This window comes from Takifugu rubripes, chromosome 14 (genome assembly GCF_901000725.2).
Source record: "Takifugu rubripes chromosome 14, fTakRub1.2, whole genome shotgun sequence".
In the NCBI taxonomy this organism is placed as follows: domain Eukaryota; kingdom Metazoa; phylum Chordata; class Actinopteri; order Tetraodontiformes; family Tetraodontidae; genus Takifugu; species Takifugu rubripes.
The window spans coordinates 4671683-4691965 of NC_042298.1; the positions used below are offsets into that span (position 1 = coordinate 4671683).

General features: G+C 47.1%; 1 protein-coding gene across 2 annotated transcripts; it reads right to left on the minus strand.

The window, feature by feature from the left end:
* Nucleotides 1-162: 162 nt before the first annotated feature.
* Nucleotides 163-19783, minus strand: klhl4 (kelch-like family member 4). Of its 2 annotated transcripts, none has more exons than XM_011610548.2 (11): nt 19645-19783; nt 10578-10745; nt 9440-9576; nt 8840-9036; nt 6620-6832; nt 5728-5914; nt 5426-5650; nt 3373-3535; nt 2352-2564; nt 1726-1897; nt 163-1481 (listed from the first exon to the last, which is right to left on the minus strand). In XM_011610548.2, the coding sequence occupies exons 2-11, from the start codon at nt 10718-10720 to the stop codon at nt 1422-1424; spliced, it is 1710 nt and encodes a 569-aa protein (XP_011608850.1). In that variant the 5' UTR covers nt 10721-10745; nt 19645-19783; the 3' UTR covers nt 163-1421. The 2 variants fall into 2 exon arrangements, with proteins under 2 accessions (XP_011608850.1, XP_003970299.1); XM_003970250.3 differs by lacking the exon at nt 19645-19783 and adding an exon at nt 16324-17169.
* Between the last annotated feature and the right edge of the window lie 500 nt (nt 19784-20283).

Here is a 20283-nt window from a genome sequence, read left to right on the forward strand (position 1 = left end):
TTAAAACTTGTTAAACAAAAAAGACTGAATGTAAACAGAAACTCAAAGTTTGGGGGGAAATGACACAGCAACTTAGTTTAGGGGCCCAGAAACAACTTCCTGTTTACCCGACTTTACACGACAGAATACCTGGAATCCACAGGTGAAAAGAAACACACAGAAAAGTGTGAAGTTGGTTTATTTCTAAGTTTGCATGCTGTACAAAATCATGATAAAAGCATAAAAAGACACAAATAACAAACAAAAAAAAACATTTGGCCCTAAAAACATGAAATAATTACATTTACAAAGTGTTCCTCAGCCTCGTAAAGATATGCTGCTTTCAGAATCCACCACAAATCTACAAATGTACACAGTCAAATCAGTGAGGTAAGAAGATTTGAAATAAAGTTTTAGAAATAAAGTTTTTAAATGTGAGATGGTGCTGCCACCTTAGACTCTAGGTTGCTTCAGTACATCAGATTTTTACGCTAAAAACAAGATCTACTGGCCCAAAACGAGTCACGGCCGTAAAAATACAGAATACGGAGCGAATTTTCTGTACAATATTGCATCGAGTAAAACACAGGCTTAGCCAGCATGTCTGAAACTGCAGTGGGGGCATTTAGTGTGCTGGTCCAGGCACCTTAACAGAAGAAAGTCTACAAAATGGAAAATATCAATATGATATACGTATATGTGTGTGTGTGTGTGTGTGTGTGTGTGTGTGTATGATAATCACAGTTTTGGAAACAAGACTTCTGAAACAGGTAAATGACACTGGTGTTCTACCATGAGAAGATAGATTTTAAAAAGACAATAAAATGCCCAAATATAGGCTATTGGTCAGCAAAAAAGTGTGATCTTATTTCATCTGCTTAAAACCACTAAAAGGCGGTCCTCCGCACATCAAAGGTAGAAATCTAAGGGAAGACAATAATCGACCATCCTCATTTGGCTGACATTAAAGTGAGATAGAAACCCGAAAATAGAGTTTTGCTTGATGGCGCCAGTAAAAAACGTCTGTCGAGCGACGCGACACCGCAGGGTCATTTGCTCCAAGTTGGGGCTACATGGACATGGACTCTAAACTTTCAACAACAACAAAAAAAAAAGATCAACAAAGGCTCGGCCCTCGTTACAGCTCAGCCCGGCCTATGAAAATTCTTGATCGGGTAAGAATGTGAAGAATGTGGAATGTGCCCAACAGGCCAGGCCTGTCCTCTAATGATAGAGACACTGGTTCATAGTGGCGGCTCGGTCTGCGCTCCCTCAGAACCCTCTGAAGGGCCCAGTTAAAGGGGAAACAAAGGGAAACCCACAAGTCTCAGTGGACGTGTCCTTGATCTCCTGCTTTGTTTGTCCGCTCTGCTCTTCTCTCATTTGTTTCCAAAGTTGCCATGGGGGGGGTGGGGGGGGCGGGGGGGGAGCTTGAAACATGCTCAAGGCAATTTCACCACCACCACGCAGGCGCCGGCCCTGCCGATGTTGAGAGGGACCTCCTGCAGGCAGACAGAGAGGTTAACATGCAGCAGATCCACTCAGGCTGCCTTCAAAAACAAAGAATTCCATTTTATTTCATGCAGATAAGACGGGGGGAAAAACAGCCGTAGAACAGCCCTGATAGTCTGCGCTCCTGAGGGCATCGCGTAACGGCAGCCCGGCTAGGACAGCTCCAAAGTGGAACGTGCATTGTGATTTTCCTGATAAATCTGAAATGACGAGGATTCTTTCAGACTCGTTTACCTCCGTCCACTCGTTGTTCAGTGCGTCGTAGGACTCCACGGTGCTCAGGTACGACTGGCCATCGTATCCGCCCACGGCGTAAAGCCTGTCGCCCAGCAGGCAGACACCCACCGCGTCCCGGGGGACGCTGAGGGACGACACGGTGGTCCACATGTCCGTCTTGGGGTCGTACCTGAAAACACGAGGGTGCCGGCAGACCGTTGAGGACTCGTTATTGTTGGCCACACGTTGCTTATCAAACATAGATGAAATGTCATTAAATGAAAGGTCATCAGAGTGTTTTTTAAAGTAATTAATATATTCATTATTGGTACGGTATGTTTTAGCATAAATGTTATCTCTGTTTTGTGAGTGAATTCTCATTTCAGAGATCGTTCCAGGATTTGACTGTGGCCAGCAGATGGTGCCAGATACCGTAAAATAACCCCTCTGTGGAAGCCGGAAGCTCTTCCCTGCAGGATAACGCAGACATGACTGAGGGACGGGGAGGGGGCGTCGGGGGGAGTCGGGGGGAGTCGGGGGGAGTCGGGGGTCCCATCCCCGCCCGGTACTGGATTCTCTTGACTGCACACTCAAACCATTCCAGGGTGCCATCCTCCCCCTCCCGAGACAAAGCAGACACCCACCTCTCCACGCAGTCAGAGAGTCGGGAACAGTGGTTGGAGGCGGGGGCGTCGTGTCCGCCCACGGCATACAGGAAGTTGTTGTAGGTGGCCACGCCCACGCCTCCTCTCCTCTTGGACATGGGCGCGCACATGCTCCACTTGTTGGTGTGCGGATCGAAACACTCCACCGACCTCAGACACGAGCTCCCATCCCGGCCGCCCACAGCGTATAGTCTGACGGAGCAACAAAGTGGGTTCAAAGGTCAAACATCTGAACACACGCACACAACCAGCAGAGCCACCGGATCCTTGGATTCTGACGGATGACAGAACCGTGACAAAGTGACAGAAAGGACACAGCAGTGAGTGACAGCGAGCGATTCTCAAAGTCTTTCCTTGAGAGTGTTCTCTCCCAGAAAGATCACATCAGTGATTTCTGGCGCTTGTAGCTCACAAGCCCGACAGCAATGAGAAGGGGAGGCTAGGGAAACGCTTTCCTTGTCTATTTTTGACCTAGATGCAGAAATAACTCAGCATCCACTGAATTCTGGATGGAGCCGAACAGCAGCAGCAGCCTCTCTCCTCAGTTTAGGCTGATTGATTTGCCTTAAATCCACTTGAAGCCCCGTGCCTGCCTAAAAACGACAGCGCTTCGCCTTTATAACTCCAGGTGGACTGTTTAAATTAGCAGCCTAATGTGAAATTCCCGGCCTTCATTATGTAGTTTATGGCCTGTTAATGTGATGCGACCGCTCCACACCAGCCTTTCCAGAAGAGCTTACGTAACCGCTGCTTCCAGTCCCAGTTACAGGTTATATTTCCATCGATCATTTTCAGCACAGCGCTCCGCTGCCGTGTTCATTACGTAAGCCAGGATGCTTTCAGAGCGGAGCATTCCTCCTTGACTCTAGGTGTCTGCCTCTGGCTTGTGGTGGCTTCACAGCGTATGTGACAGTGACCTCGGACCTCTGACATATTGCTAAAAAGTTGTAGATCTTCTATAAAAAGGTGGCTTTTTCATTTTGTTGGGGAAGGACCTTACTTTCCGTTGAGCGCCGTGACTCCCATGGTGCTCCTCGGCGTCGACATACTGGCCACGTAGTTCCATTGTCGTGCCTGCGGGTCCCAGCGCTCCACTGTGTTGAGATAGCTCCAGCCATCGTGGCCCCCCACAGCGTACATGGGGCCCTCCAGGACAGCGATGCCTACACAAATAAACCAAAGAGATAGTGTCATTCCTCCAGATGCAGTCACGCAGGTGCATTTGAGGGCTAGCCTGTAGCCGCTACGGCGCCGGACGCCCCCAGCTTGGAAATGATTCCATTCTTTTGCATCTAATTCGATCATAATTCGTTCCGCCGGCGCCAGTAATGCACAAAACAACCACTAGCTTGGATGCTGTTAGAAAATATTCAGACTATATAGGCGCTACAGGCATTAGGGTTTGAGATATTTTCTGCACGAAAGATCAAAGACAACACGGGTAATCTGGACGGTTTGATCTCCTCGCTCGCTGATCCCTCCGACCACACGGGTGGGGGGGGGGTGGAATCGCCCTGCTCTGTAAGCAAGGCCTTCTTCAAGTGTGAATGTCTCTGATATGAGACTCAGCAGTCAGGGAAAGGTACCAGAGAGCCCAACAAGCCCAGCCTGCCCAGCTTTGATAAGGGGAGCGGGTAAATACCCAAACTTTATCTCCAGAAGAAATGTGATTACATGTTTACAGCTGCCCAGCTGTGCATACTGACATTTCTGGTTTTATCACACCGGCTGGAGAACGAAAGCAGGAAACCTTTAAACGGCGGAATAAAGTGACCAGATCATGTTTCACGTTTAGAAAAGTAAATAAATACAGAGAATTGCTCACAAAATGTTATGGGACCTGTTAAGGAGCTTTTAGATAAAACGGTCTTTTGAATTGGGTGCACAGGGATGGGGGGGGGGGGGGGGGGGGGGGGTGGAGTATATGGAGTATTTATTTTAAATTTAGGGCCTTTCTCAAAATCCAGTCACTAACTGAACACACAAATCACTGAAATTCAGGAATAAAGACAAAAAAGGGGCGACTCTACTCATGAGTCTGTAGGTGCCTTGTTGTGACAGCAAACTGGAATTTTACCGTTCCAGATGTGAGTTATGGTGGCATTTCCAACCCCCTCCACTAATAAATCTGTCTGTCTGTAGAGGATCTGTAATCTGCTGCCTTCGTATCCGTGCGATCATCTGGTAATCATTGCGACACACATGCAAGTTGGCGCGCATCAGTTGTTTGGGCTGTTTTGCTGTGATTGTGAGTATGAAAACACGACATCACTTCTGCTTCCATCTTATTTAATGCTCCCTGTTGATGTTCCGAAATCTCCTACTGATTTATTTCTGGCTGCAAAACATCTGTCAGCCACCGGGGTTCGATTTGCAGACGTGGGGCTCATTTTTAAGGTTATTTATTAAAAACACAAAGAAAAGGGGGAAGAAAATCAGTGGAAAATGGGAACTGCTCCAGAAGTTAAATGCAGCAGTGTTGTTTTTCCGGAACAAAATTAATGAGAAAACAGAAACAGTTGTTGTTTGATTATAGCCTGAAGACTGTTTTATGGAGTCTGCAAATGACCTCAGCGGAACTCTGATCATTCTAGTATAATCATTTATTATTTATCCCAGAGGAGAATGGAAAGTGAGATAGAGAGCTTAACAATAGGATAGCTGATTAGATAATAGTTGATTAAACAACATTAAATCCAGCACTTTTGATGGTTAGCTCTCATTGTGATGATAAAATAGATTTTTCTGAGTTATTAGAGACGACCAGGGACAGACGGAGTGGGTCTGGAAGCACACATCTGGCTTGATCATAGGGTGTACCTGAAAATATGGAACATTTGATTCCTATTTGTTTTTGCTGGCTGCTCTCCTGATTTAGTGGGGATGCATCCATCCATCCACCTACTGTTAACTACAAATTATTCCGAATCAAGGTCTCTGGGAGCGCTGGGGACTGGAGTCAGACCTTCTTCCACCTTCTGTACCAGCACTCATTAGGTTATTCATCCCTTAATTAATCCACATATTTAGCAAAATCTCTTCTGGACACTCACCAAGTCCGTGTCTGTGAGTTGACATTGGCGGCATGGTGGACCACACGTTGTTATCTGGGTTGTAGCACTCCACCATGTTGGACGTCTTGAGTCCGTCCCTCCCTCCGACCACATACAGCTTGTTGTCTATCACCGCCACGCCGAACTGCAGCCGCCGCCCGTTCATGACTCCCACCTGGACCCAGGTGTTGGTGCGCAGGTCGTACTTCTCGATGGTGGTGGAGCCTGGAGTTACATACACATTAAAACATTTGAGTCACAACTTCAGGGGGGTGGACGGACGCCGCGGGCGGATGTCGCACCTTTCGTGGCGTCCATCCCTCCCACGGCGTACAGCGCGCCCACCGTGGACTTTCTGGGTTTGGTCCTCGGGCTCTGGAACATGGGACGCCTCTCAGGCAGAAGATGGTACTTCATGGCCTCCATCAGTAGCTTCTGGCATTCCAGATCATCAGAGAACATCTTATTGTTTTCCAGATCAGCGAGGAGCTGCGAATCCAGAGAAAACCCAGATTAGAGGAGGATTTCTTCAGTCAGTCCTGCTGCTCAACACAGATAATCCCCCAGATTTCTGTAGTCCTCCTTCTTCTTTGCTGTGCACAGTACGTATATAATTTCCACAAGGTGGAAAAGTGTTGCTCAAGCCAGCACATGTATAATACAACGCACAATTAGAACACAACGACCTTAGAAACCATCGAGAACAAGAACTGTGGATGTAAAAAGACCAACTGTGCAGCCATTAAAGAGATTCATCACTGAAACATCTGGAAATTGCTTAAACTCAACGTCAGATTTATTCAGATCTTTCTGTAGATTCACCCAAGATTAATTAGCACTGTTTGTGTGTTGTCTTAATACAGCATTTGGTTTTCCATCCTCTTGGCTAAAAGCATTTGTTTACTTCCTTTATCTCACCCTATTAACATAAACTGAATATGACTCATACAGGTTCAGGGAATTTTTGCAAACACGATTTCACAACTTCCCGTCATTTACATACAAAGCAACACAAATCCTGCATAAATATTCAAATAACTGCAAAAAAAGAACAAAAAACGTTTTCTGAATCTGCTCCGGCGGCTTATTTACTGCAAAGAAGAGAATTTATATAAACAGCGAGGACAAAGAAGAGTCATGACAGATTTGCTTTCAGGCAGCATTATCTCTATCCCCCTTCGCCCGCTCCCTCACCTGTGGAGGAAGAAGAGGCAGTCGGATGAAGGCCAGAAGCAGCCCGAGGTCCTGCTGTCGGTTCTGGACGTCGTGGCGCACCCACATCATCAGGGCTTGGAAAATGGTTTCCTCGTCGGGGACGTTGATGTCATCACTGGAGAGCAGCTTAACTATCTCCGCCGTGGGGAGCAGCAGAAACTCCTGGTTCTGAATGACCTCCAGGAAGTGTTCCTGGCGCACGGAAGAGCGGCGGACGCAGGCAGCCGTCGTTCATCAGCCGGGGGCCCCAGACAAGGACAGACAGGGGACAAAAATCAGCACGGGGAGAAAGAACTGATGCAGAAACCCTCGTCCAACTCTTCCCATGACAATGTCATCTGTTTTCGCTCAGCCGAGTAAATAAAACGATCCACTTATCAGGCCACAAATCAATTTGGCGGCTGCGACAAGAAATGAGGAGCCTCTTGTCAGGCTTACAAGGCCCAAAAACTGCTGATCATCATGTCAGGGTGGAGTAATTACAAGCTTCTTTAATGAGAAACAGGAAAGCAATCCAAACTAATGTTGCCATAGCACATTGGCGTCTTGGTTCATTCTCTAGACAGAAGTTACGCAGTACTGGCTGCATCTTCAAGGGCACCGTCACAAGACCGATCTTCCAGCAGTGATGCTAACGTGATTCTCACATCATGTTCATCATTAAAAGCATGAAATCCAAATACATAATCACGGCCTGTTTCCTTTGAGGAAGCAGCTAGCCGCTAGCGGAACAACTATGGCAGGTCAGGCAGGCGCTGCCAACGGATGTTCTCGGATGACTAAAACAAGCCCATTATTGATCATCAAGTCGCAGCAAATTACGGAGTCTTAGTCCAATCTATTAGGAGAGCGTAGCGCATGCAGCCTATTAATGAGGGTCATCTATTGATCTGTTGTGGGTGAAATTCCGCCCAACGCTTGGATGTTGTTTTAAACTAATTATACCTAATTACCAGCCCGACTCGGCAGGCAGCTTAATTGAACCCACCGCGAGTTTTGTTTCATAACCGTTTTGAGGGGAGCATTTTCTAGAGGCCGGCGAGCTCTTTGGAGGGTAAACTGCCCGGAAAACAAGAGCAGTGAGGGGAGAGGATAATAAGGCATTTATCTACGGCAGGAGAGTCGTTGTGGAGCGCTGGTAGGATGGACTAATTAAAGCAGAGACAGACGGACAGACAGGCAGGCAGGCAGGCAGGCAGGCAGGCAGGCAGGCAGGCAGGCAGACAGACAGACAGGCATGCAGACAGACAGACAGACAGGCAGGCAGACAGACAGACAGACAGACAGACAGAGATCTGATCTCTTCATTAAGGAAGCAATAATGGCAGATTGACCTCGGATGCCTTCATCAACCTGGAGATTTGAGATTATCAAAACATAACGCCCTCGGCTCAGAACACAGACGATGGACTTCCAGGAAGCTCCCGGCTCTCTCTGCTCATTACCAAAGTGATTGAACAGGAAGTTGGCCCTCTTGTGCTGCCCGGTGATTAGATTAACCCCTCGCTCCCGGACGGAGTGTGCGTAAACAGGCCAAGCAGATGTCCTTCAGGAGATAAGGCACGACTCCCGCTGCCACTCCTGCCCACTGGAGTGATATTATCTGACAAATGTGCACATGAATCTTAATCCAAAGCAAATATTCCTGCATCCCCCCCACCCCATTCTCACAGGTCTGGCAGGCGCAATAATCAATGTGTCGCTACGTGGTTTTTCATACCCGCGGTCACATAAGCAAATTAGAGGAAGTGACAGCATGAAACTATTCCATTTCTATTCAAATGCGCTGGGCACCAATTTCTCAGCTGAAATGAGATTTTTAGGGGGCCCAGACGGAAATATGAGGTCAGGACAGCGTATTAAAGTAACCCCGACTGATTCTTGCCAAAAATATTCCACCGTGTTGAGTGCATTTTACCAAAGCTTAATGAAATCCATGATAATGTCTGAAACACCAACCCCAAAATGGTGTAGAGTGGAAACCCCGCTGCTATCATTAGACTGGGTCAGACCTCATTTGCCTCACTGAGAAAGCTTTTATGTAAAAGTTTAATTAAACCGAATATTTAAACGCTATACCGTTGAAGCACAGCTGCACTTGTGTATTCATGCCATGAAGAGTGGGGAGTGTTACTAAAAAATAAATAATTCAGCCCACCCATCCGTGTAAACAGGCCCTGGCTCTATTAGCGTTCCTACCATGGTGTAGTTATGGGCCACGTTCAGCAGGTCCACGCAGCCCTGGGCATCCGCGAAGGAGCGTATGCCCAGGCAGTTGGAGGGATGCAGCTGTTTCATCAGGAAGTTGCAGCAGACCTGGATGACCTGCGAGAGCTGAAGGAGGCACGCCGCCGCCAGCAAGCTCTCGATGGTCTCCTCTTTCAGCTCAAGGACACCTACAATGTCAGGACAATCAAAAAAACACACACACACACACACGCCGCGCAGGTCAGGGGCAGAGGTGGGCAAAAACAGCTGCGCAATCAAGTTTTAAATCAGCGTGGGGCGCAAACCGACAGAGAAGAATGCTCATTAACCGGACCGTTATGCTGCAGCACAAGAGGGTGTCGTTATGTTGTTCCATCCTCTTTTATGATTAAAATGGGAGCTCTGTTTTATTGTTTCAAGCAACATTTTTTTCTTCTTCAACAAGCAGCACAAAGTGGATTTGTCTGGTAAAATGAGCTGCTGCCCAGCCCCCCCTGACGGACGGCTTCATCGATTGTGTTTAATCTCGCTGGATTTCAGACGTCTCATAACCGCTTACGAGAGCTGGCGAGCGTCTTTACGAGCACTCACCGGTGTAGGCGAAATGAACCAGAGATCTGAGGGCCTCCGGATCCACTCCCTCCATCTTGATCTCCTCCTGCTTGGCCTCTCTGACGTCGCTGGTGAACATAGCTGCAAAGTAGTCCGACACGGCGCTCAGGACCAGCCTGCCGTAAAAATTCATGGAATTAGCAGAAACGTACGAGACTTATGGAAGAAAGACACACGTGGAATGTTTCAAGTGTTCAGGGAATCAATCGACCAACATAAGGAGATGGAATCACGGGAATGCAGCGTCTGGAAGGACTCCATTTTGACTCTACAGGCATTTGGCAGCATCCTAAGTGTGTTTAAAGGTGAAATAAATAGAATATGGGGAGCATTATGCTGTTGAATTTAATCTGGCATAAACCCTGGGCGTGTCTGGGGTGTCAAAACAAATAAATCCAATCCTATTTTCTCTGAAACAGCAGGTGCGCTGGATGCCGTGTGTTTTGCGAGCGCTTTGGTGAAAGACCTGCAAGTTAGACACTGTTGACACCAACAGTGCACACAGGCGCACAGCAACACACAGCAGACCGGCGCTCCAGAGGGTCTGTGTTGTTTCACTGGTCAAAACACGACAACGCAACAAAAACAATCAGCAAAAGCATCTTTGCACAGTAACATTTACACCCCGACCACAGTAAGATGAGTCCGGATTAAAACACGATTGGTCCTAGTCTCAGAACAAAGCAGCTGTGTTTCCTGCCCAGTGAATCCAGCTGATCCGAATCGGCCTGTGGACTGCCGCGCGTGAACATGTAGCCAGAAAACCTGCAGCTTTGAAGCACTGAGATGTTCTTCGATCTCTACCGTCCGGCCGTACGTGCACGGATCGACCCGGCGGCTCCCGCGGTGCATCACAGAACTCTTCCCTTTGTCAGATGTGAGGAAGTGCTGGGCTGCAGTGCAATGAAATTTTGAAGAACCTGACCTAAAGTTGTTGCAGGGATTTAATAAAAAATGACCATTTTTTTCTGCGGTTTCAGAGTTTCTTTGGATCTGACGTGAGGTCCAGTCTGAAACCTGAATTAACCATTCAATGAAATCACTTCGGAGTGGGCGGGAACAAAGTCACCGCGGTTGTGATTAATGAAACCAAGCCAGCAGATGCTCCGCCGCCAACCTGTGAGCTGGTATCTTGTGATCCCCCACTATCAAGAGAACGTCGCACAGCTGCTTGTGCTGCAGGTACATCTCCATCTTGCGGAACGTCTGCTCTGCATGATTTGTGGCCTGGAAAAACTCATCAGAGGAGTTGGTGCTCATCCTGGGGAAGTTGCTCAAAGCCAACCTGTGTGAAAACAAGCAGAACGAAAGCAGAGGTGCTGAGTGCATGTTTTACCCTCGCTTTTGATTCTCGGTGTAGAATAACTTAATGGTACACGTGGTAATAAAATATAAAGGCCCCAGTCATTAAGACGATTTCTATTCTGAGCCGCATATTAATTAATTCCACTTACTCCTACATCTCCCTGGAAATTACCATGAAGAAGTGAAAAAGCCGAGCAGGGCGAGATAAACAAGTCATTGAGCACACAAAAAAGGCTTATTTGGACACATGGCAGTCCTAATCCCTGTATTCCCTCTGGTGTATTTCCATCTTTATTGCCAGGCTAAGCTGAATTTAAAACTGTTACTAACTAAACTCTGTGCATAAGTGGATAACTAAGAGCTGCCATCCAATGGGGACGAGCAAGCCGTACAATCCGCCGTTCCAGACAGCATTTTCCAGCGCCCGGGCGCGCACGTCTTTGTGTCAGCTCTCATGTGTGCACATATCTGTGCATGCATGTGTGTTTTCCAAAGATGGGGACTTAACGGGTAAATAAGCCTGCTCCTGTCGGCATTGTAGTCCGGCTGAGACCCTGTCCCTGCGGGCTGTTAGATTACACGCTGTTTTACAGGAATCAAAGTAATCCCTCAGACTCCTGGCAAATAACGCGGCCACGTCAGCCGGCGTCCTTCAAAGATCGAGTCGACTCATCGACATTCAGGCTTGTTTGTGGCTCCGCACCAGCAGGCCGGAGTCGTCTCTTTGAGGAAATTCACCATCTCGTGGTGAACCCGCTCTAAGAAGCCCTGACAAATAGATCCGGGCGCTATGTAAAGCCACTCCTAATGTTCCAGTGAAGTGTGGTTCAGCAGTATCGGCACATATAGGTCGGAAGGTTGGAGGTTGGGAAGGGTGTCCATTGATGTCCTGATTACTGGGCTGTTACAATTTTTAAGCCAGCTGACTGGATTTGTCCCGTTTGGTTGCCAAAAAAAAATCAACAGTTTTCCTCTGGGAGCAGTTTTAATTGCCTCGTGGACACTGTGGCTGCGTTTTAGCGTAATCTTTAGTGAGATTTTTTTTTGTTCCCCTGTAGCAGTAATTTATTGCTCTGTCACGATAATTCCCCACTGACTCTGGTGTCGTGGAGAAGAACACCAAACAAGACGGAATAAGCAATGAAGGCCATAAAACCCAGATCCACTGCCTTTGTATTGGCTCGGAGGATTGCCGCAAGGTTTTTTTTCCCCTCGCCTACCAATCTCTTAGACACTAATTGCTTCGGCACCATATTCCAAGGAGCCGTAAATTTTTCCGAGGTTTATGTTTCCCCTCTCAGTTGAGGGCTGGATCATCGCAGGTACAGCCCAATTTTATTGAGGCACTAAACTCCCAGAACGCCTCGCTCCCGCAAAGGCGCTGAAGGGCTACTGCAGAACACTGCACATTACATTACAATTCCAAAACAGCCGCCCAGCCTAACAGGGTCCATAGATTTCTTTTGTGATCTCTTTCAATGTGCCAGCTTGCATTATTGAGATGGTAGGTTTGACTAATGGAATGCTGAGCCTCTATTTCCAACCTCATTCGATGGTTCCTCCCCTCAGCACATCACCGGAAATTTCATCCTCACACCCTGGCAAAGATATCATAATGAGTGAGTGAAGCTAATCTGGGGGAAGAATCTACCTGAACAGACATGAGTTATTTTATACAACATGAAAGATCGATGTTTTCCATGCTGCAATCCCCAAAGTTCACAAACATCCAAAAAAGCCAAAACCAAGTGAAGCCACCAGATATGAGAATATTAGCACATCTCTTTATAACATCATGTACAGGTTCCTCTATTTTTTTGTTCGCACTATCCGCACTGACTGTCATTGTCCTGTACTGAGACTGCCCCCCTAACATAAATACTTTGATGACTCCAAAATGTGACTTCCGACAGCGCAGATTATCCCCGAGCTGTGAGAGGTTGTGAGTCAGACATGCTGAGAACTTCAGTCTTTTTCTTACTTGTGTCAACTTTATCCCTGTACAAAAGGGAACGGCAGCCAGCTCCAGAAGGGAAATGTCTCTTTCAGAGTGGATTAGAACTCCCGAAGACTGCAGAGTCGCTCGGGATGAGCTGAGGCGCTAACAGCTGCTACAATGCCTGGTACAGCATGTGTCAGGTCTATAGGTGCCCTCAAATCTCAGCCCATCTAGAGTAGACCTACTTTCTGCTTTGTTTGGAGGGTGCGTGGAGCAAACACCCCCACACCGCGCTCTGCTCGTTAAAACTGCCACTATCAAAGACAATATAATGAGATGCACATTTTAGTTGGAGTTAGTATGATAAGAAGGCTATTTAAAATGAAAACAATGCCTTGTAATAAAGTTTTACCTGAAGTTACCCCCCCCCCAAATAAAAAGTCAATTTCAGATTCGACAGTGGATGTTTATGCCAAAAGCAAAATAGTGAACAGTGCTGCTGAAATCCTCCCCAACTCAAAGTGGGAGCGGGGCATTGATTTGCAGCCCTCAGCAGAGTGAATATGGCTGTAAATACCCCATTGTAGCATCACATTAAACACTTTAGTGCATGAAAACACATGCCTCCTTCGTGATGCGGGCTGAAGAGCGAACTTGAATATCTGCAAAAGTAAATATTGTTCACGGGGAAGAGAGGAGGATTTTAGCAGAATGCTTTCTGGGGCAGGAGCGCTTCGGAATTTGTTGACATTTTCACTTGGCGATCTGCAGCAAATTAATGGATCCTGAGTGATCACAGTTGGATACAGTAATTTTAATACTGTATTTAAATTTATAGACCTTCAGATTATTGAAGTGAGCGCCTCAGAACGCAGCTTGAACAGTCTCACGGGGTTATAGGAACATTTATGGGATGCCTGAAAACGGCGCCAGGCTGTGGTGGCTGCTGTCTTCTCAGGGAGGTTTCACTAGAACCTAGAACTGCGGGGATGTTCTCCACTTTAAAAATCTGCTGCATCTCTGCTCTACTCTTCAAAGCCCTCGGCAGAGGCAAAGAGAGGCGCTGCTAACTTTAGCCTCCCGTTAGATAGCGTCTCTGTGTACAGAATGCTAATTGGTAAAAGTTAAGGAGCATTCAGGACCCATTAAATTTGTTTGCAAATGAAGCCACTCAAGAATCTCAGCCTGGGATCACGCAGCTATGTCAGCATAAGATGCAGGTCTGCGGCGTCACCAGGCAGCCGACTAACATCTGAATTACAGCTGTTGACACAGTGAGGAGGATGTGGCCATATTTCTTTCTCAAGGTGATGGAGACAGAGAGGGGGAAGAGAGGAAGCGTCGAAATCATTCAAAGTAAAAGCCCGCTGACACGGGCCTCTGTTTGTGTCCGTGCTGGATGGGGTCAGGGTTTCCATTCCTTGTGGGTTAAATTGTCATCTGTATTCTGCCTATGATAGGAGGAGGTGACCTGGATGAGCGAGAACAACTCTAAAGAGGGTATCGATATGTAGGGGCAGCGGGAGCGACGGTGTTATGTTCTCCTCATTCTAGTTTGTGGATAAACCTGTCAGTGGAAAGAAAATGGTTATCTGACAGTCATAAAAAGGCTTATGTCGATGGACTAACATGGCATAAAGGAGTCACTGATGCTTTGAGAACATTTGTGATGCTCATAATGTCAGTTGTGATGTTTGCAGCCACGTAAACTTTGTCTAAAATCTGTTTCACGTTGATGCGCGACATCTCATTGACTAAAGTGGAGAGCTGGAAATAGCGAAGGGCCGCTGAGACATGGTTTCTATGAATAATCTGTGAATGAGTGAGCGACAGGCCGGCTCAGGAAAATGACTGACACCATTTTCTCCAGCCGCAGTCAGACGGCAAAAACTTTCAGACTTTGCCTTTTTTCACAAGCAGCAGAACTCGTTCCTTGATTCTGCCTTAAGGGATTCTGTCAATTTACAGTATGTGTCATGGATTTATGACGTGAGACGTAATAAGGCCACCCAGCCGGTGCGGCAAATGAATGTGCATATCTCAGACAGTGACAGGCACACACATCTGCTTAGCTGGAGATGAAAAATGAAAGCCAGCAGGGTGTCGCGCAGTCATCGGCCACACGATGTTATCGGCCGCAATTTATCCAGACTGCAGTTCTCAAACAGGGCTTTGACTTCAAGCTGCACCATTCATAGTTCCTGGAGGTGTGAGGCAGCAGATACATTCATTCAAGGATTATATCTATATATGAAAGGAGAGGAAACCACTCCAATGGAGCTCAGCTGGGTACAGTGTGTATGTTATGTCCGAGTGGCTTTAATATTTTAGTATCACTGTCATATGATGATTTCTCTCTACTTTACATGGACAGGATGAACCCACGGTCCCTCCAGAGAGCCAGAGAGATACACATTTTTACCGAGGGAGGCATTTTTTATGCATGCGCCTTTCACACGCGGGAACCCTGAAAACATCTGCCAATTATACCAACACGGAGGGCCGGTAGTCAAAATTGGATCTTAACTCGGAATTATTCATGTCGACGTCTGTGGTACTCCAAGAGTAGTGTTGGGATGTAGAGATTTGGGAGTGTGTGAGCGTTTGTTCAACAAAGGGACACTTCCCATTGCTGCGTCACCAGGTGAGCAGAACAAAAGCTCTGAGCTCTGAGGCAGCGGAGCTCAGAGGAACGATCGCCTTCGAATGTCACAGGCGAGATAAAAGGAGACTTTCATCATCTGTGCGAGGCGCTGTTAGTGTACTACAACACCCCCCCAACACCCCCCCACCACCACCACCACCACCACCACCACCACACACACACACACACACACACACACACACACACACACACACACACACACACACATTATAACCTATTTACTTCCTGGAAGTGTATGGGCTCTCATACAGGAGGCAGGGTTTAAAAGTAACATTTCTTTATCTGAGATTTGGCATCATTGAGTATATAAATGTGTTTGGAAATTAATCTCCTAATTCCAAAATCAGATTGTTTATAGTGTGCTTCCTTCCAGAGAATCCCGGCGTTGGTTCCCTCAGTACTTGTATGATTCCTCACTTTTATCTCTTCCCCGTGTTTAGAATTGTCTGGCTGTCCATGTCGGCTCAGACCGCAACACAATGCGGGGTGCAGGAGAAGCCCCAGCACTGAATAATTAAAGGGCCGCTTTTATTGGTGTGTCAAGCCTGACATGCTGTGGACGGCGAGCTGTCCCCAGGTGATCCATGGTGTCAGCTGCAGAGCTTTGGAGAGAGAGAGAGGAAGAGCGCGGCTGCATGCATGATTTAAGAGGGGCCTTAATGAAACGATCAGAATGCAAGATCAGAGAGCTAATATTGAAAGGAGTTCAAGGTGCAGGGAATGGGTGTATTTAGTAAAACACAAAGAAAAAAGTCATTTGGATGTGTGCTGCTGGCCCCGTGTGCGGGGGTGATGCCTCAGGGTTCCTACAGTCTCATTTAGATGTAGATTTTATTTATTGCTACAGTTTTTATGGGACACCGGGGAAGCCGCAGGTTCATCCCTTAGTCCAGTAGCTGCTAAATGAATAAACATGATAAATCTGTCTCTCCCCACATCCAGTCAGAGTCATACCTTTCTCTGGCCTCCACCTCCGCAGGTTCCTCTGTTCGGTTCTTCTCAGCCTCCTGGCCAGTGGTGACATCCTCTTTCTTTTTGGAGCATGGTGAAGAGCAGCTCTTTGAAGAGTCCTCTTTGACCTGGAGACCCTGAATGTCCTCCTGCTGCTGGTGCCATGACTGCTGTCCCGCTCTGACACACACAGGTGTGGGTCCTGGAGTGGGCGCCAAGATGCTGTGGACCGGGCTGTTGGTCTTCCGTAGTCCTCCTCTTTCCCGTGAGTGGCTCTTCAGCCTGCCCTGCACGGGCGTCCCTCTGTGGTCGAGGCCATCCTGTTGGATGTATCCTCCAACTCCTCCAATGCCGCCGCCCCCGCTGCCGGCAGAACCTTGGGACGAGTGACTGAACCAACGCCAGCGGAGCCTGAGGATCTGCTTCACATCAAATTCCTTCTTCCCCGACACAGACATCCTCTTCTGGGTTTGGAGACGAAGGCTACGGTGTGTTGAATCTCCAAAATCATGGAGATGAGAGGAGCGAAGAGCTTTGGTCCCAGTCCCCACTGTCTAAGGGAGCCTCTGCTATTCCGCTACTTCCTCACTGATATCATGACCTCCTCCCTCCTCCCGCTATTGCTCCTCGGTTGTGCTTTTAGTGCAAATGAAGAGCGGTCCTCTGCAGCTTTTGTTCCTGTGACTGAGACTCCGACCCTCCCTCCAAGTCTACCTCGCTGTTTTTCTTCCTCGCTCCTTCCCTCCCGCGCCGACGCTCTTCCTGTCTGCTGCTGCTGCTGCTGCTGCTGCTGCTGGAACTGAGTTAATGCACACGCATGATCCACACACCCGCCCCATCACCTCCCCTGTTTTGCTTTCTCTCTCCGCCCTCTCACTCATTCCCTCTGTCTCTGCACACACAACTACCCACACACAGAAAGAGAGAGAGAGAGCGAGGGAGAGAGAGGGAGAGTGTGTGAGGATAAATGTTTAAAACTTGTGATATTTACTCATTTTGTGTATGTGTGTGTGTGTGCGCGCGCGCGCCATGCACACGCATGCGTGCGGGTGTGTCTGTGTGTGGGTGTGTGTGCGCGCACGCGTGTGTGTGTGTGGTGATAACAGGGTTGCCTGCTCTTGCTGCAAGGGGGAGGTGGGCCATCACCAAGCCTGGATGATGAGGTCACACCTTAACCAAGTAAATCACCGCTTGCTCAAGGGGGGAGTCTGCTACTATCTATACAGTAATGTCAGGGTTCGCAGGAGGCTGTACTGCATTGTGGGAAGTGTGAATACAAATGCACCTTATTCCATAAGCAAAAAAATTGCCGGGGAAGGGGGGGGGGGGGCTCATAACTTGCTCATAAATTACCAGCCCGGATCAATACAAACACGTCCACAGAGAAGTGAAATGTGTCTGGAGCTGATATACGTGTGGTGTCTGCCACTCACACATCAAACAGAATCCCGTGGGGAAATGTCTCGGCATATGTAGTCACGCCGGGGAAAGAAATAAAAAAAATAATCCTTCTCTCTGTCTCAAAATCCCTCCACTATAACGAGTGAGGTTCAGATGAACCTTCAAGGTCAGTAAGCTGTCTCATTTCCAGTCCAGGCTACAGAAAACAGTCAAAAATAGATCCAGCTTTTCCATAAGCTTAGTATCAGACGCACGCCTGCGCACGCACCACCGCTGCTGCTAATTCAGAGTGCACGACTTCAACCACATTTCAAAGGTGTGGGGACGGTGGATCATGGGACTAATTCTGCAGAAACATGGGCAAATAAAAATGGGGTGGTGGTAGAAATCCTGCTGTGCAGCATTTTCAGCTGAAGGTCTTTCATGGAACCACAACTAATGACCCTTTTTTTGAGCTTTAAAATGAACGAGCAGCTAACATACTTCTGCATCCAAGAGCCAAATGCTGAATTATTAATAAATGTTGTTCAGTATATATTTTGAACGGCATTCTGTTTTGTTGGCCCCACTGGGAGCAATAGACATCGCCTTACTGTGGAAGGAGATAATTGAAAGTGCTGGTTTATACACAGCAGTGGTTCAGTCCGTTAAGGTGCTTTTTTCCCTTTAATGGTATCTTGGTTTGCTTCTTGAACCTTGACCTTTAACATTTGCTGCTTCACCACTGGAACAGTGATAAATGTCAAAACCAAATGTCTCCTTTTTTTTCTAAAAGGTGCAGTATTAGAACTGATGTTTATTGATCCCAGGTTTATGTACATCGAGAGTATTAAATAACATGATAACCTTTCAATCATATCCTACAGTAAAATGCAGTGAAACACTAGTGCTGCTAACAGCGCTCTACTAATTAGGAGACAGATCTATTAGCTGCTTGTGTTACAGAAAAAACAGCAGACATTGAGCTGTTAGCATCTTGCACTTTAATTGAAAAAAAAGTCTTTTGTGCTTGATGTGCATTTGTCGTGGAGGGAGTTTGATGTAAAAATCCACTGTTGAGCTGCACTGAACCGCATGCATGATGAATAAAGTCAAAGCATCTGTAGAGTATGCATTTTTTTTTAAGAAATAATGCTTTGCTTCAGTGCAGTTACATTAAAGCTGATTACACATGAATCGATTTGCACCACATTGAAGAGCACACGGGGGTGGGGGTCTTCTCTGGGCAATAACGTGGCTGCAAACTCTATGCATCATAATAACGCAGATCTATTAAAATGACATATGATCGAATGTAGCAACAAGCCACAACTGTAGCCGTTTTATTCTTCTAGCTGGAGTCAAGGACGCCATCTGCTGCACTCTGCATGATACATGGGATGCCCAGTATCAGACAGCTGCCATGCACACCACCATAGTCTAATGTCTGCGCTATAGAACAAAGGGAAAAGCAAGACGATCCACAGGTACCTTTCCAGAGTTATCAGTCGCAAAGAACCGCGACCTTTCAACTGTGACATTGTGGTCGATGTCACGGCTGGAGGGAAAGCCCAGCTTTGGTTACGGGATAACGTAGGTCAGGGAATGCATTTTTAATGGCAAACACGACCCAGTGCAGCAGAATGTCATCTCATATTCATCAGCGTTAATACAGCATCCGTGTTTGGAAAGCAGCCGAGCACTAACATTCTGCTGTGGTGCCCCTGAACTGACGCGAAGACGCCTGCAATCAGGCCACGGTAACAACAAAAGGCCTTTCACTCGCTGTCGAGATCAGGTGGAAAGTTGAAATCCATAGAAAAGAGCTACATTTTAAGACTACAAGGAGATAATGCTGTGTCACCGGCCGGATCAATTACACGTCACTCATATTGAGTCAAGATCTACTTCAGCTCTCTTGTAGTAATACTTTTGCCCTCTTACCTGAGTTATCGAGCAGAAGACTCGCCACCATTCAAACAGTCAAGATGGCTTCGAAACTGGGCGCCCACGACAAACCTCACGGAACATGTTCTGAGCTGTTCCACCTCCTTTGCTCCTCCTTCAGCACAAAAAAGCCCACACCATTTGTGTGTCCAGAAAGGAAGCTGGTGTTTTCCTATTCTAAAGGAAACTGCTGATAAGTTCTTTCCTTTGCTCGACAACAATCGCGTTCAAGCACACAGGAACTCTGGGATCACATCCTGCTTTTCAAACAAAGACCGCTCTCACAAAAACCTTCGAAAAACAACACTTTAGGGCATTCAGCTTCATTCTGACAACAATCCCATTCTTGATAATAGCCAAAATATATTTGTGCATATCACGAAAGTCTAATCATTTCATGGATGTGATCATCAGACAGTGTAAGCTGTTCACCACCACTGCACTAAATGATCAGGATTGCTTAGTACTAAAAAGTGTTTTATTATGTTTTATTGTTAATAGCTAATCCACGAATTTTCTAATTTGTTCCAAGTTGGATCCCTTCTATCAGGGTATTTGTGTTTTATCCACAGAACAGAGGGAGAAGGTGATGATTCTGGATGTACAGCATCTACAGTGAATCGTGGGGCTCTGCAC